General features: G+C 41.5%; 1 protein-coding gene across 1 annotated transcript; it reads left to right on the top strand.

Moving 5' to 3' along the window:
* Nucleotides 1–3,902: 3,902 nt before the first annotated feature.
* LOC112216623 lies at nucleotides 3,903–15,338 on the top strand. The gene is made up of 7 exons (XM_042299934.1): nucleotides 3,903–3,993; nucleotides 10,409–10,740; nucleotides 11,860–12,219; nucleotides 12,613–12,731; nucleotides 12,937–13,039; nucleotides 13,480–13,595; nucleotides 14,330–15,338. Exons 1-7 carry the CDS (start codon nucleotides 3,903–3,905, stop codon nucleotides 14,469–14,471), a joined length of 1,263 nt encoding a protein of 420 aa, XP_042155868.1. The 3' UTR covers nucleotides 14,472–15,338.
* Nucleotides 15,339–16,685: the final 1,347 nt, after the last annotated feature.

Raw genomic sequence — 16,685 nt, 5'->3', positions numbered from 1 at the left:
TTATTCGGCTGTCTCTGTAGGGCAGGGCTGCCCAACCCTCTTCCTGAAGATCTACAGTCCCGTGGGTTTTCAGCCCTACCCTCTTCCTGAAGATCTACAGTCCCGTGGGTTTTCAGCCCAACCCTCTTCCTGAAGATCTACAGTCCTGTGGGTTTTCAGCCCAACCCTCTTCCTGAAGATCTACAGTCCCGTGGGTTTTCAGTCCAACCCTCTTCCTGAAGATCTACAGTCCCGTGGGTTTTCAGTCCAACCCTCTTCCTGAAGATCTACAGTCCCATGGGTTTTCAGTCCAACCCTCTTCCTGAAGATCTACAGTCCCATGGGTTTTCAGTCCAACCCTAATTTAACACACCTGATTCTACTAATTATCTGCTCAACAAGACCTTAACTAGCTGAATCGGATATGCAAAATTAGGGTTGGATTGAAATTCTACAGGACAGTAGATCTCCAGGAAGAGGGTTTAGCGGGCCTGCTGTAGGGGAACATTTTTGGTTCCAGGTAATGGGGACAGCCGAAGAACCCTTTTAGGTTCTAGATAGCACCTTTTTTCTAAGAGTTTAGGACACCAGGTGATTGCAACTAACCACCAGGTAGAAAAAAAACCTCCAGAACCAGAATTGAACATTCCTGGTTAAGGTAGTGACCTCAAGTATCTGAAACTTCATCAGAAAGATCCCACTTACAGGTTCCAAACATCTTGCGCAGACCTGAGGTAAAGAGGAAACAGATATCGCACAACACCTTTACTGTAATTTGGTTTCTATTCACGATGGCTGTGTGGAATAGAAAGGAAGAGGGGGATTACCTGCATGTGCAGGCTGTATTGCCATGCTCCTATACAGACGGTATACCTGGTTTTCTTTCTCAAGCTTGCTTTATTGAATTTGACGTCCCATATACAGTACACACACTACTCTGTCACACTGTCCGGGCGAATTATTTTTGCCAGGTCATTCAAATGGAAAGTCTATGTCCATATACCATAAATACTCCATATAAAAATGTATGGGGTTTATTTTCATTTCCTATACATTTTTCCATTGTGTGGTCTGGCTGCTCCTTGTTCCATGAGTGTCACATTCCTCTCACACCAACATGATGTCAAGATTAGCCAGAGTTGAGGGAATGTCAATTATTTCACCACACATAGGTCCAGTTTGTACCTAAAGCAGGCATCAATACAGTTGTTCCTCAATGATTTATTCTAAACCGGATGCTTTTCAGGAAGTCTATTATGTTTTACTGACAAAATTATGGGTTTTCATTTGCATGAACAGTTAGCATTTAGGCCAATTTGACTGAAATCCATTAAACTCTCTACTATAAACTGGTTAAACAAATAAGGACTGAGATCCCAAGCTTTCCCTATCCACTCAATGTGAGAGACTCACTGGAAGACCTAAGTTAAAGACTGCTGGTAATTCTGTACACATACCATGTTTCTCCTGGGACACATACCATGGAGGCAGAGCAGGGTTTCCCAAACTCGGTCCTGGGGCCCACCCTGGGTGCACATTTTGGTTTTTGCACTAGCACAACACAGCTGATTCAAATAATCAAAGTTTGATAATGAGTTGGTGATTTGAATCAGATGTGTAGTGCTAGGATCAAGTTTGGCAAACCCTGGGGAAGAGAATGGATGGAGCCTCCAAAAAGTAAAGACATTTCCATAGGATTCTATGGCATACATCCAGGGTATTTCCTGGCTGTGACACATTCTTTATTAATTCCACAATACATTCAGAGGTTTGGTGGTCAATGGTTAGACTATGCTGTTTTTTTTTCTCCGTTATTGAAACTAAAGTATAGAATAGTGCCTTGTGTATACAGTACTCACAGTCTTCTAGAGAAACATAATATGCAATTGTAACCGTTTGACATGCCAACCGTATGTGTAACTACAGTTGAAGTCAGAAGTTTACATACACCTTAGCCAAATACATTTAAACTCAGTTTTCTTTTACAATTCCTAACATTTAATCCTTGTAAAACTTCCCTGTCTTAGAATCAACACTTTATTTTAAGAATGTGAAATGTCAGAATAATAGTAGAGAGAATGACTTACTTCAGCTTTTATTTCTTTCATCACATTCCCAGTGGGTCAGAAGTTTACATACACTCAATTAGTATTTGGTAGCATTGCCTTTAAAATGTTTAACTTGGGTCAAACGTTTCGGGTAGCCTTCCACAAGCTTCCCACAATAAGTTGGGTGAATTTTGGCCCACCTCCTGATAGAGCTGGTGTAACTGAGTCTTTTTCAGTTCTGCCCCCAATTTTCTATAGGATTGAGGTCAAGGCTTTGTGATGGCCACTCCATTACCGTGACTTTGTTGTCCTTAAGCCATTTTGCCTCAACTTTGGAAGTATGCTTGGGGTCATTGTCCATTTGGAAGACCCATTTGTGACCAAGCTTTAACTTCCTGACTGATATCTTGAGATGTTGCTTCAATATATTCACATAATTTTCCCTCATAATGCATCTATTTTGTGAAGTGCACCAGTCCCTCAAGCAGCAAAGCACCCCTACAACATGATGCTGCCACCCCCGTGCTTCACGGTTGGGATGGTGTTCTTCGGCTTGCAAGCCACCCCCTTTTTCTTCCAAACATAACGATGGTCATTATGGCAAAACAGTTCTCTTTTTGTTTCATCAGACCAGAGGACATTTCTCTAAAAAGTACGATCTTTGTCCCCATGTGCAGTTGCAAACCGTAGTCTGGATTTTCTATGGCGGTTTTGGAGCAGTGGCTTCTTCCTTGCTGAGCAGCTTTTCAGGTTATGTTGATATAGGACCTGTTTTACTGTGGATATAGATACTTTTGTTCCTGTTTCCTCCAGCATCATCACAAGGTCCTTTGCTGTTGTTCTGGGGTTGATTTGCACTTTTCGCACCAAAATACGTTAATCTCTAGGAGACAGAACGCGTCTCCTTCTTGAGCGGTATGGCGGCTGCGTGGTCCCATGGTGTTTATACTTGCGTACTATTGTTTGTACAGATGAACGTGGTACCTTCAGGCATTTGGACATTGCTCTCAAGGAAGAACCAGACTTGTGGAGGTCTACATTTTTTTTTCTGAGGTCTTGGCTGATTTCTTTACATGTTCCCATGATGTCAAGCAAAGAGGCACTGAGTTTGAAGGTAGGCCTTGAAATACATCCACAGGTACACCTCCAATTGACTCAAATGATGTCAATTACCCTATCAGAAGCTTCTAATGCCATGCAATAATTTTCTGTAATTTTCCAAGCTGTTTAAAGGTACAGTCAACTTAGTGTATGTAAACTTCTGACTCACTGGAATTGTGATACAGTGAATTATTAGTGAAATAATCTGTCTGTAAAGAATTGTTGGAAAAATTACTTGTGTCATGCACAAAGTAGATGTCCTAACCGACTTGCCAAAACTATAGTTTGTTAACAAGAAATTTGTGGAGTGGTTGAAAAACGGGTTTTAATGAATCCAACCTAAGTGTATGTCAACTTCCGACTTCAACTGTATATATGGTATAAAAACCTTTTGATTAAGTCCCTAACCACTGATTTAATCACTGTAACTACCTCTCCTTAGCCATTTACAGTTTAAGTTTTCCACTGACGATGCCAGTGTCTTGGCAATCTCTTTGACCTCACGCTGCTGGTAGAGCTTTGCCAGTTGTTGCCGTGTTGTGTACCTTGGCAGTTCCATGGCACTTGTGCCGTGTAGTGTACATTGGCAGTGCCAGAACCTTCTTTCCTAGAAATCACCAGGACAGCTGGAGATGAATGCTAATGCTGCAGTGTCAGGGACTTTCAAAATAGGACCATTAATGCTTAACATGCATTCTTCTCTCTTTTCATTCTTAAAGGCTTTCTGCTTATTTATTGTTATTTTTTATTTTGTTTTATTGAAACAACCTGGGGATGGCTGGGGAGGTAGAGGGCCAGCCAAAGCATGTGTTCTACGATGACAAACAGCTCTTTAGGCAGACCTCAACACCCCAAGAAAATATTGGTAAATAAACATGTCCCAAACTCCAAACGAAATGGATAGTTTTTATAGCCGTTTTCTCCCCTGAATAATCTGCTCCTTCTTTTGATGGAAAAATCTCATTCTATTGTTAATCTATATGGTTAATCTATATGGAAGGATGAACCACACAATCTTAATTATTCAGGAGTACTATTTTTCAAGTAAGCAATACATCTAAACAAGAAAATACAAAAAGAAATGGCAATGTTTTAACAATTCTATAGAAACAGAAGAGAATTCATAAAGTACAGTATATACAGTACCTCCGGAGAGTATTCAGACCACTTGACTTTTTCCACATTTTGTTACGTTACAGCCTTATTCTGAAATGGATTAAATAAATAAAACTTCTCAGCAATCTACCCCATAATGACAAAGCGAAAACAGGGTTTTAGAAATGTAGGCAGGGCTATCGACGTTAAGGCTAATCTGAAGATGGTGCTGGCTAAAGCTAAAACTGGCGAGTGTAGAGATTATAGAGATACTGTTATCCACGTCGGCACCAACAATGTTAGGATGAAACAGTCAGAGGTCACCAAGCGCAATATAGCTTCAGCCTGTAAATCAGCTAGAAAGATGTCAGCATTGATTAATTGTCTCTGGCCCCCTCCCAGTTAGGGGGAGTGATGAGCTCTACAGCAGAGTCTCACAACTCAATCGCTGGTTGTAAAACTGTTTTCTGCCCCTCTAAAAATATAGAATTTGTAGATAATTGGCCCTCTTTCTGGGACTCACCCGCAAACAGGACCAAGCCTGGCCTGTGACGGACTCTAGCTGGAGGGGTGCTCTCATCTTATCTACCAACATAGAAAGGGCTTTATCTCCTCTAGCTCCACAATGAAATAGGGTACAGGCCAGGCAGCAGGCTGTTAGCCAGCCTGCCAGCTTAGTGGAGTCTGCCACTAGCACAGTCAGTGTAGTCAGCTCAGCTATTCCCATTGAGACTGTGGCTGTGCCTCGACCTAGGTTGGGCAAAACTAAACATGGCGGTGTTCGCCTTAGCAATCTCACTAGAATAAAGACCTCCTCCATTCCTACCATTATTGAAAGAGATCGTGATATCTCACATCTCAAAATAGGGCTACTTAATGTTAGATCCCTCACTTCAAAGGCTGTTATAGTCAATGGACTAATCACTGATCATAATCTTGATGTGATTGGCCTGACTGAAACATGGCTTAAGCCTGATGAATTTACTGTGTTAAATGAGGCCTCGCCTCCTGGTTACACTAGTGACCATATCCCCGGTGCATCCCGCAAAGGCGGAGGTTTTGCTAACATTTACGATAGCAAATTTCAATTTACAAAAAAAACCCTGACGTTTTCGTCTTTTGAGCTTCTAGTCATGAAATCTATGCAGCCTATTCAATCACTTTTTATAGCTATTGTTTAAAGGCCTCCTGGGCCGTATACAGCATTCCTCACTGAGTTCTCTGAATTCCTATCGGACCTTGTAGTCATAGCAGATAATATTCACATTTTTTGTGATTTTAATATTCAAATGGAAAAGTCCACAGATCTACTCCAAAAGGCTTTAGGAGCCATCATCAACTCAGTGGGTTTTGTCCAACATGTCTCTGGACTTACTCACTGTCACAGTCATACTCTGGACCTAGTTTTTTCCCATGAAGTAAATGTTGTGGATCTTAATGTTTTTCCTCATAATCCTGGACTATTGGACAACCATTTTATTACGTTTGCAATCGCAACAAATAATCTCCTCAGACCCCAACCAAGGAGCATCAAAAGTCGTGCTATAAATTCTCAGACAACCCAAAGATTCCCTGATGCCCTTCCAGACTCCCTCTGCCTACCCAAGGACGTCAGAGGACAAAAATCAGTTAACCACTTAACTGAGGAACTCAATTTAACCTTGCACAATACACTAGATGCAGTTGCATCCCTAAAAACATTTGTCATAAGAAATTAGCTCCCTGGTATACAGAAAATACCCGAGCTCTGAAGCAAGCTTCCAGAAAATTGGAACGGAAGTGGCACCACAGCAAACTGGAAGTCTTCTGACTAGGTTGGAAAAACAGTACCGTGCATTATCAAAGAGCCCTCACTGCTGCTACACCAAACTGGAAGTCTTCCGACTAGGTTGGAAAGACAGTACCGTGCATTATCAAAGAGCCCTCACTGCTGCTCCACCAAACTGGAAGTCTTCCGACTAGGTTGGAAAGACAGTACCGTAGAAAGACAGTACCGCAAGAGCCTGACAGTCGATCATCCTATTTTTCCAACTTAATTGAGGAAAATAAGAACAATCCGAAATTTATTTTTGATACTGTCACAAAGCTAACTAAAAAGCAGTATTCCCCAAGAGAGGATGGCTTTCACTTCAGCAGTAATAAATTCATGAACTTCTTTGAGGAAAAGATCATGATCATTAGAAAAAAATGACAGACTCCTTTTTAAATCTGCGTATTCCTCCAAAGCTCTGTTGTCCTGAGTCTGCACACCTCTGCCAGGACCTAGGATCAAGAGAGACACTCAAGTGTTTTAGTATAATATCTCTTGACACAATGGTGAAAATAATCATGGCCTCTATTCCAACTAAACTACTGAAAGAGCTGCTTCCTGTGCTTGGCCCTCCTATGTTGAACATAATAAACGGCTCTCTATCCACCGGATTTGCACCAAACTCACTAAAAGTGGCAGTAATAAAGCCAATCTTGAAAAAGCCAAAACTTGACCCAGAAAATATAAAAAACTATCAGCCTATATCGAATCTTCCATTCCTCGCAAAAATGTTAGGAAAATCTGTTGCTCAGCAACTCACTGCCTTCCTGAAGACAAACAATGTATAAGAAATGCTTCAGTCTGGTTAGACCCCATCATAGCACTGAGACTGTACTTGTGAAGGTGGTAAATGTCCTTTTAATGGCATCAGACCGAGGCTCTGCATCTGTCCTCGTGCTCCTAGACCTTAGTGCTGCTTTTGATACCATCGATCACCACATTCTCTTGGAGAGATTGGAAACCCAAATTGGTCTACATGGGCAAGTTCTGGCCTGGTTTAGATCTTATCTGTCGGAATGATATCAGTTTGTCTCTGTGAATGGTTTGTCCTCTGACAAATCAACTGTAAATTTCAGTGTTCCTCAAGGTTCCGTTTTAGGACCACTATTGTTTTCACTATATATTTTACCTCTTGGGATGTCATTTGAAAACATAATGTTAACTTTCACTGCTATGCGGATGACACACAGCTCTACATTTCAATGAAACATGGTGAAGACCCAAATTTGCCCTCGCTAGAAGCCTGTGTTTCAGACATAAGGAAGTGGATGGCTCCAAACGTTCTACTTTTAAACTCGGACAAAACAGAGATGCTTGTTCTAGGTCCCAAGAAACAAAGAGATCTTCTGTTGAATCTGACAATTAATCTTGATGGTTGTACAGTCGTCTCAAAAAAACTGTGAAGGACCTCTACGTTACTCTGGACCCTGATCTCTCTTTTGACAAACATATCAAGACTGTTTCAAGGACAGCTTTTTTCCATCTACGTAACATTGCAAAAATCAGAAACTTTCTGTCCAAAAATGATGCAGAAAAATTAATCCATGCTTTTGTTTCTTCTAGGTTAGACTACTGTAATGCTCTACTTTCCGGCTACCCGGATAAAGCACTAAATAAACTTCAGTTAGTGCTAAATATGGCTGCTAGAATCCTGACTAGAACCAACAATTGTGATCATATTACTCCAGTGCTAGCCTCCCTACACTGGCTTCCTGTTAATGCAAGGGCTGATTTCAAGGTTTTACTGCTAACCTACAAAGCTTGCTCCTACCTATCTTTCCAATTTGGTCCTGCTGTACATACCTACATGTACGCTACTGTCACAAGATGCAGGCCTCCTAATTGTCCCTAGAATTTCTAAGCCAACAGCTGGGGACAGGGCTTTCTCCTATAGAGCTCCATTTTTATGGAATGGTCTGCCTACCCATGTGAGAGACGCAGACTCAGTCTCAACCTTTAAGTCTTTACTGAAGACTTATCTCTTCATTAGGTCATATGATTGAGTGTAGTCTGGCCCAGGAGTGTGAAGGTGAATGGAAAGACTCTGGAGCAACGAACCGCCCTTGCTGTCTCTGCCTGGCCGGTTCCCCTCTCTCCACTGGGATTCTCTGCCTCTAACCCTGTTACAGGGGCTGAGTCACAGGCTTACTGGTGCTCTTCCATGCCGTCCCTAGGAGGGGTGCGTCACTTGAGTGGGTTGAGTCACTGACGTGATCTTACTGTCTGGGTTGGCGCCCCCCCCTTGGGTTGTGCCATGGTGGAGATCTTTGTGGGCTATACTAGGCCTTGTCTCAGGATGGTAAGTTGGTGGTTGAAGATATCCCTCTAGTGGTGTGGGGGCTGTGCTTTGGCAAAGTGGGTGGGGTTTTATCCTGCCTGTTTGGCCCTGTCCGGGGGTATCATCGGATGGGGCCACAGTGTCTCCTGACCCCTCCTGTCTCAGCCTCCAGTATTTATGCTGCAGTAGTTTATGTGTCGGGGTGCTAGGATCAGTTTGTTATATCTGGAGTACTTCTCCTGTATTTTACGGTGTCCTGTGTGAATTTAAGTATGATCTCTCTAATTCTCTCTTTCTCTCTCTCTCTTTCTTTCTTTTTCTTTCTTTCTTTCTTTCTTTCTTTCTTTCTTTCTTTCTTTCTTTCTTTCTTTCTTTCTTTCTTTCTTTCTTTCTTTCTTTCTTTCTCTCTCTCTCGGAGGACCTGAGCCCTAGGACCATGCCTCAGGACTACCTGGCATGATGACTCCTTGCTGTCCCCAGTCCACCTGGCCGTGCTGCTACTCCAGTTTCAACTGTTCTGCCTGCGGCTATGGAACCCTGACCTGTTCGCCGGACATGCTACCTGTCCCAGACCTGCTGTTTTCAACTCACTAGAGACAGCAGGAGTGGTAGAGATACTCTTAATGATCGGCTATGTAAAGCCAACTGACATTTACTCCTGAAGTGCTGACTTGTTGCACCCTCGACAACTACTGTGATTATTATTATTTGACCATGCTGGTCATTTATAAACATTTGAACATCTTGGCCATGTTCTGTTATAATCTCCACCAGGCACAGCCAGAAGAGGACTGGCTACCCCTCATAGCCTGGTTCCTCTCTAGGTTTCTTCCTAGGTTTTGGCCTTTCTAGGGAGTTTTTCCTAGCCACCGTGCTTCTGCACCTGCATTGCTTTCTGTTTGGGGTTTTAGGCTGGGTTTCTGTACAGCACTTTGAGATATCAGCTGATGTAAGAAGGGCTATATAAATACATTTGATTTGATTTATACAAATATAAAAAACAAAAATACCTTATTTACATAAGTATTCAGACCCTATGAGATTGGACATAATTTCGAAAGGCAAACACCTGTCTCTATAAGGTCCCACAGTTGACAGTGCACGTCAGACAAAAAAACAAGCCATGAGATCAAAGGAATTGTCCATAGAGCTCTGAGACAGGTTTCTGTCGAGCCACAGATCTGTGGAAGGGTACCAAAACATTTCTGCAGCATTGAAGATCCCCCAAGAACACATTGGCCTCTATCATTCTTAAATGGAAGAAGTTTGGAACCACCAAGACTCTTCCTAGAGCTGGCCGCCCTGCCAAACTGAGCAATCGGGGAAGAAGGGCCTTGGTCAGGGAGGTGACCAACAACCCAGTGGTAACTCTGGCAGAGCTCTAAAGTTCCACTGTGGAGATGGGAAAACCTTCCAGAAGGACAACCATCTCTGCAGCACTCCACCAATCAGGCTTTCATTGTACAGTGGCCAGGCGGAAGCCACTCCTCAGTAAAAGGCATATGACAAACCATTTTGAGTTTGCTAAAAGGCACCTAAAGACTCTCAGACCATGAGAAACAATATTCTCTGGTCTGATGAAACCAAGATTGAACTTTTTGGCCTGAATGCCAAGCGTCACGTCCTTGAATGTCCTTGAGTGGCCCAGCCAGAGCCCGGACATGAACCTGATAAAACATCTCTGGAGAGACCGCTCCCCATCCAACCTGACAGAGCTTGAGAGTATCTGCCGAGAAGAAAGCGTGAAACTCCCCAAATACAGGTGTGCCAAGCTTTTAGGGACATACCCAACAAGACTCGATGCTGTAATCTCTGCAAAGGTGCTTCAACAAAATACTGAGTTAAAGGTCTGAATAGTTATGTAAATGTAATATATTTATATAAATTGTATAAATTAGCACAAATTTCTAAAAACCTGTTTTTGCATTTTCATTATTGGGTATTGTGTGTAGATTGATGGGGGGAAAAAACGATTTAATACATTTTAGAATAAGGCTGTAACGCAACAAAAAAGTCAAGGGATCTGAATACTTTCCAACGGCACTGTATATATATTTAAATGATTACTGGAAAATCTTGTGTTTGTGTTTTTTACAGGACCGAGTTTACATAATGACTGTATTGAGAAAGCCAAATTGCCTATCAAATTGTTTTCTGGCCCCTGGGAAGGAACATCTCTGTGGGAGAAAAAGAAGAAGAGGGAGAAGAAGAAGAGGGAGGAGAAGAAGAGGAAGAAGAAGAAGAAGAAGACAGGAGGGCTTGTGAGTGCGTCAGATATCCTGAGAGAGTTGGCCCAGTTAAATCTCCCTGACACAGATGTCAAACGGTCTTGTTTGCAAAGCCTAGTGTTTAAGTGTGGATCTGCTAGGCTTCTCTTCTCCTATCTGACTGCTCTGCTCTGCTCTACTGGGCTAGAATCACTGATGAAGGTATCTACTGTCTGGGTCTGGGGCACTTTTACAGCTGATGAAGGTATGTAATGTCTGGGTCTGGGACACTGTTACAGCTGATGAAGGTCTGTACTGTCTGGGTCTGGGGCACTGTTACAGCTGATGAAGGTATGTAATGTCTGGGTCTGGGGCACTGTTACAGCTGATGAAGGTCTGTACTGTCTGGGTCTGGGGCACTGTTACAGCTGATAAAGGTCTGTAATGTCTGGGTCTGGGGCACTGTTACAGCTGATGAAGGTCTGTACTGTCTGGGTCTGGGGCACTGTTACAGCTGATGAAGGTCTGTAATGTCTGGGTCTGGGGCACTGTTACAGCTGATGAAGGTCTGTAATGTCTGGGTCTGGGGCACTGTTACAGCTGATGAAGGTATGTAATGTCTGGGTCTGGGGCACTGTTACAGCTGATGAAGGTCTGTAATGTCTGGGTCTGGGGCACTGTTACAGCTGATGAAGGTTGTAATGTCTGGGTCTTTTATTTATTGAATATGAAGGTCTGTAATGTCTGGGCTAAGCACTGTTACAGCTGTTTTTCATGCTGCCTTTTTTTTATTTATTTATAAATATTGTGAGAATGAATTAATGGCTACTTGTTCAACAGACATTTTTTTTTGTCAAATTGAATTAATATTATATTGATTACAAATAGTTGTGTCTAAAGTACAGTTTGAGTTTGAGCAATACTTATGTATGTTAAAAAATGTAATGATTACATTGTGTCTGTGTAATTTATGTATTAATTAATATGGTTGAAATATGGTTATATTGTCTCTATATTCGGGTCTACCTACAGTACTGGTATATATATTGTTTGCCACGCTACAGACAATACGTTAGGAATTGAAACAATTTTATTCTCTTTGTCTCCTGTGTAAACTTGATTCTGACTTCTAATCATTAACTTCCTTATTAATTCTTAATTTTATAAAAACTTTGATATAGTCCAGCTAGCACTTTGCACAGAAATGAGAAAAAATGACGAGGCAGTTAGCCAGGGGGTTGCTTTAGAGAAGCTTTCCCCCAACCATTTTTGCCCTTTTGGCTCTTTTTAAAAACATACGTTATTTAACATTCTTGCCCTCAATGCCTCTTCCCTCCACAGAAGCCTACTAGAACCCTATGTTGCCAGAGCCCGACCCAGAGACAAGAGAAGAGGGTTGAGATGCGTCCTGTTTGTGCTCAGCTCCTCTTCGCTGCCATCTTGTGGTCAATGCCTTACACTGGAGCTGCTGCTGTGCGGAGCCTGTCCAAATCCAACCGGACTAACCATCTCCACCTAACTAGACCTGGTTTCGAGTCAGACCCTGACTCTGACTGGAGTAATCTGAATCTTACCAGCATCAGCGTGCCTCGTATCCGAAGGAGGCGAGCCATCTCCCCCAGAGAAATTAATTCCTTGTTGGATTATCACAACCTTGTCCGCTCCCAGGTCTTCCCTCAGGCTGCCAATATGGAGATCATGGTGAGGCCCCTGCATCTGCTGAACCAGGACAGGAAAACAAGGGACTGCTCCTCTGTCACATTCTATGGCTGGGCTTACTAACACTTAATCAAATCTGAAACATAACTGTGGTATTCTTGCTCTACACCAGAGTTAGATTTGACATTTTAGAATTATATTTTTTAAATAATTGTTTTATTATGTATATTTATTGAATAAGTCAAATCTCACATAAGTAAGTACAGACAAAATCAAACATAATGTGAAAAAGAGTCGCTAGAATGACAGGACCAGTGAATATCTGTAAAACCTTCCTCTTGGCAGGGACAGGGTGAATGTAGGAAAAAAATAAATACAAAAATTATTATTTGAGAAGTGTTGAACAGCTGCTCTCTCTCACTCTCCATGCTTTAGGTGTGGGATGAGCAACTGGCTAAATCAGCAGATTCCTGGGCTTCCCGCTGCATATGGGATCATGGACCCTCACAGACCATGAGATATATGGGCCAAAACCTGTCCATCAACTCTGGCAGGTACTGTAGAACTAGCCCTGTTCTTTCCATGTTTACAACTGTTTTATAGCTGTTGCTTATGTGATTGTTGGAGATCTGGTGTGTTTTTGTTCAACAAAGACTGTTATAGGAACACTGTCTAATGCTACAGTATATCTAGTCAAATATGAAGTAGGGTGGTATTTTAAGAAACATGAAATGCTGAAAGGTCTTTTCCTTCTCCTAGATACTGGTCAATCATCGAGCTGGTGAGGTCCTGGCAAGATGAGAAAAACTCCTTCTCCTATCCCAACACATGCAGTGGACCAGTTTGTTCCCACTATACACAGGTGTGTGGCTTAGATATTGCACTAAATAAGAATGTACAGATGTAGGATTTTAATTTGAGCCAGTTTGCTACAGCAGGAAAATAATCCTGCAGCTACATGAAATGTGAATTATTATGTGTATTATAATTAATGTACATTTTTGTAGGGGTTGATACATTTTTCATTAGGGCAAATCAAGTATTACATTTCAAAGTGGAAATTACAAACGTTAGAAGCCTGTTTAAAACTCAAATACTCAACAAAAGAGTGTTCCAATTAAGATCCTACATATTTTTTTGGTGGTATGTACTATATATATGGTCTTCTATTTACAGAAGATCTGTGCTTTGCTGGTATAGTTTATATTTATATTAGTAAGAAATTGGGTGACTGTGTGTGAGAACTGTCTGTGATTGATCATGTTGACCATGAGAACTACACATCACATCAACACATTACAGATGGTCTGGGCCAATACCAATAAGATGGGATGTGCCATCAACAAATGCTCAAACATGAATGTGTACGGGAGCTCTTGGAGGACAGCAGTGTTCCTGGTTTGCAACTACTCTATCAAGTAAGTACACACTTCTCTGTTCATGGCAAGAGCAAGCGATCTTGTTATAATGAACACTTTACAGTATACGCAAATAGACATTTACAGTACATACCCAATATAGATTAATTAACCTCTACAGGATTGGTGGGTTCCCACGCAGGACGGTTGAGCTAACGTACGCTAATGTGATTAGCATGAGGTTGTAAGTAACAAGAAAATTTGCCAGGGCATAGACAAATCTGATATTGGCAGAAAGCTTAAATTCTTGTTAATCTAACTGCACTGTCCAATTTACAGTAGCTATTACAGTGAAATAATACCTTGCTATTGTTTGAGGAGAGTGCAAAGTTATGAACTTGAACATGTATTAATAAACCAATTAGGGCAGTCTTGATACAACATTTTGTACAGAAATCCAATGATTCATTGGATCGGTCTAAGATTTTGCACATACACTTCTGCCATCTAGTGGCCAAAATGTAAATTGCACCTGGGTTGGAATAATACATTATGGCCTTTCTCTTGCATTTCAAAGATGATGGTACAAAAATAAAACGCATGTTTTCTTCTTTGTATTACCTTTTACCAGATCTAATGTGTTCTATTGTCTTACATTCATTTAATACACTCCTTTTTCTATTGCATAAGCTTGACTCATCAGAGCCTTATATTTAATTGAATATCCTTTATAATGACAGGAAACAAACAAGCAAACAAGATCAGAAGTTAACCATGTTTTATTTCTCTTCCAGAGGGAACTGGGTTGGAGAGGCTCCCTATAAGAGTGGCAAACCGTGCTCTGCCTGTCCATCAAAATATGGAGGTTCATGTAACAGAAAGCAGTGTTCCTTCAGTGGTTCAAAAGCCAAAGCCAAGAAAAGAAAAAGGTATTAGAAAGACATCAGTCATACTTTCCCTGTTATAATGGAAGACTTTTTAGAGTTCATTGTTTCTGGTCAATTATTCCGTTCCATTCATCTCAGCAACAAACAACTGCAAGAGAGGGTGTGTGAAAGAAAGGTGAAGGATTTCTAAACATAAAAAACTAATCAAAGCACAAGACCTGCTTTTTTCAGCGATTCAATTATAGTACCACTATTTTTGTGTTTATCATAAACTAATGTTTGATCCATCCACTGGATGTTAGGGAAAGAATGTTTTTCCCCCTCGGTCATGATGTTGTGAACTTAAATCTATGTAAACTCTTGGGTTGCAAAGCTCCATTTTCTCGCCATGACACAGAAAGAACCCAGCTACCAAAAACCAGACAGTATTTCTGTTGTATTCATTTGATTATGGCCTTTTTTGAAAATGTTAAGAAGATGAGTGCAATGTACACTATATATCCAAAAGTATGTGGACACCCCTTCAAAACAGTGGATTCTCTATTTCAGCCACACATATTGCTGACAGATGTATAAAATCAAGAACACAGTCATGCAATCTCTCATTGACTTTCAATGTGGCACCGTCATAGGATGCCACCTTTCCAACAAGTCAGGTCTTGAAATGTATGCCCTGATAGATCTGTCCTGGTCAACTGTAAGTGCTGTTATTGTGAAGTGAAAACGTCTAGGAGCATCAACAATGAAGTTGTAAGCCACACAAGCTCACAGAATGGGATCATCGAGTGCTGAAGTGCGTATCGAGTTTAAATCGTAAAAGTTGTCTGTCCTCGGTTGCAACACTCACTACCAAGTTCCAAACTGCCTCTGGAAGCAACGTCAGCACAAGAACGGTTCGTCTGGAGCTTCATGAAATGGGTTTTGGCCGATTAGCTGCTTACAAGCCTAAGATCACCAATGGCAATGCCAAGCGTCAGCTGGAGGGGTGTAAAGCTTGCCGCCATTGGACTCTGGAGCAGTGGAAACGCGTTCTCCAGAGTGATGAATCGCGATGCCAGGAGAACGCTACCTGCCCCCAATGCATAGTGTCAACTGTAAAGTTTGGTAGAGGGGGAATAATGGTCTGGGACTGGTTGTCATGGTTCGGGCTAGGCCTCTTAGTTCCAGTCTAGAGAAATCTTAACGCTACAGCATACAATGACATTCTAGACAATTCTGTGCTTCCAACTTTGTGGCAACAGTTTGGGGAAGGCCCTTTCCTGTTTCAGCATGACAATGCACCCGTGCACATAGCTAGGTCCATACAGAAATAGTATGTCGAGATTGGTGTGGAAGAACTTGAATTGACTGCACATAGCCCTGACCTTAACCCCATCAAACACCTTTGGGATGAATTGGAACACCGACTACGAGCCAGGCCTAATTGCCCAACATCAGTGCTCGACCTCACTAATGCTCTTGTGGTTGAACGGAAGCAAGTCCTTGCATCAATATTACAACATCTAGTGGAAATCCTTCCTAGTTGAGTGGAGGCAGTTATAGCAGCAAAGGGGGGACCAACTCCATATTAATGCCCATGATTTTGAAATGAGATGTTTGATGAGAAGGTGTCCACATACTTTTGGTTGTGTAGTGTATTTGTATGCTTATGCCAACGTGTTTGATAAATCCACAAATTGTTTGCACTGCTTTTGGTTGATTATATGGCTCTTGATTGACATTTTGCGTAGCTAAAAATAAGCACTTTTATACTGTTTTTTATTATTATTATTATTTTATAACACATTTGTTTACTGTAGATTTAGAGACATTGATCATGTTGGTTACTTGTTCTCTTGTAGGCCAATTTTTTTTTTTTATAACATTGTCATACACTTATTACAGCTCATGATTGGCCTGAATGTGAAATAACTGTCAATAATTATTTGAATAAAAAAGAAAGGAGTTTAACTCAGTAGTGGGTGTTTAAACCTTACAGTTCCAGGTTGCTTTTTCACTTATATCTGTATTAAAAGGAGATTTTCTTCCTATTTCTTCCTTGCCAATCCCATCTTAATATTAATGTACACCTAAACACAGCATGTCAGCATAGATACTATACATTGGAAACTATGACTGGCTACATGTGCATGTTATCTCAAATGTCCCCTGGCCTGCATGTTTTCATTTAACTAGGAGTCTAGTGGAGGCTAGGAGAGACTAGGAGAGGCAAGGGGAGGCTAGGGGAAGTGAGGCTAAGGGAAGCTAAGGGAGGCTAGGGGAG

This window comes from Oncorhynchus tshawytscha, linkage group LG16 (assembly GCF_018296145.1).
Source record: "Oncorhynchus tshawytscha isolate Ot180627B linkage group LG16, Otsh_v2.0, whole genome shotgun sequence".
Classification (NCBI taxonomy): domain Eukaryota; kingdom Metazoa; phylum Chordata; class Actinopteri; order Salmoniformes; family Salmonidae; genus Oncorhynchus; species Oncorhynchus tshawytscha.
Note: the sequence above shows the minus strand (reverse complement) of the source record. Positions and strands in the feature narration are given on the sequence as shown.

Coding starts and splice junctions, on each gene's coding strand:
- LOC112216623 (XM_042299934.1), top strand. CDS start 3,903: ATGGCTGGGGAGGTAGAGGGCCAGCCAAAGCATGTGTTCTACGATGAC. Junction 12,220..12,612: donor CTGCCAATATGGAGATCATG/GTGAGGCCCCTG, acceptor TCCATGCTTTAG/GTGTGGGATGAGCAACTGGC. Junction 13,040..13,479: donor TTTGTTCCCACTATACACAG/GTGTGTGGCTTA, acceptor AACACATTACAG/ATGGTCTGGGCCAATACCAA.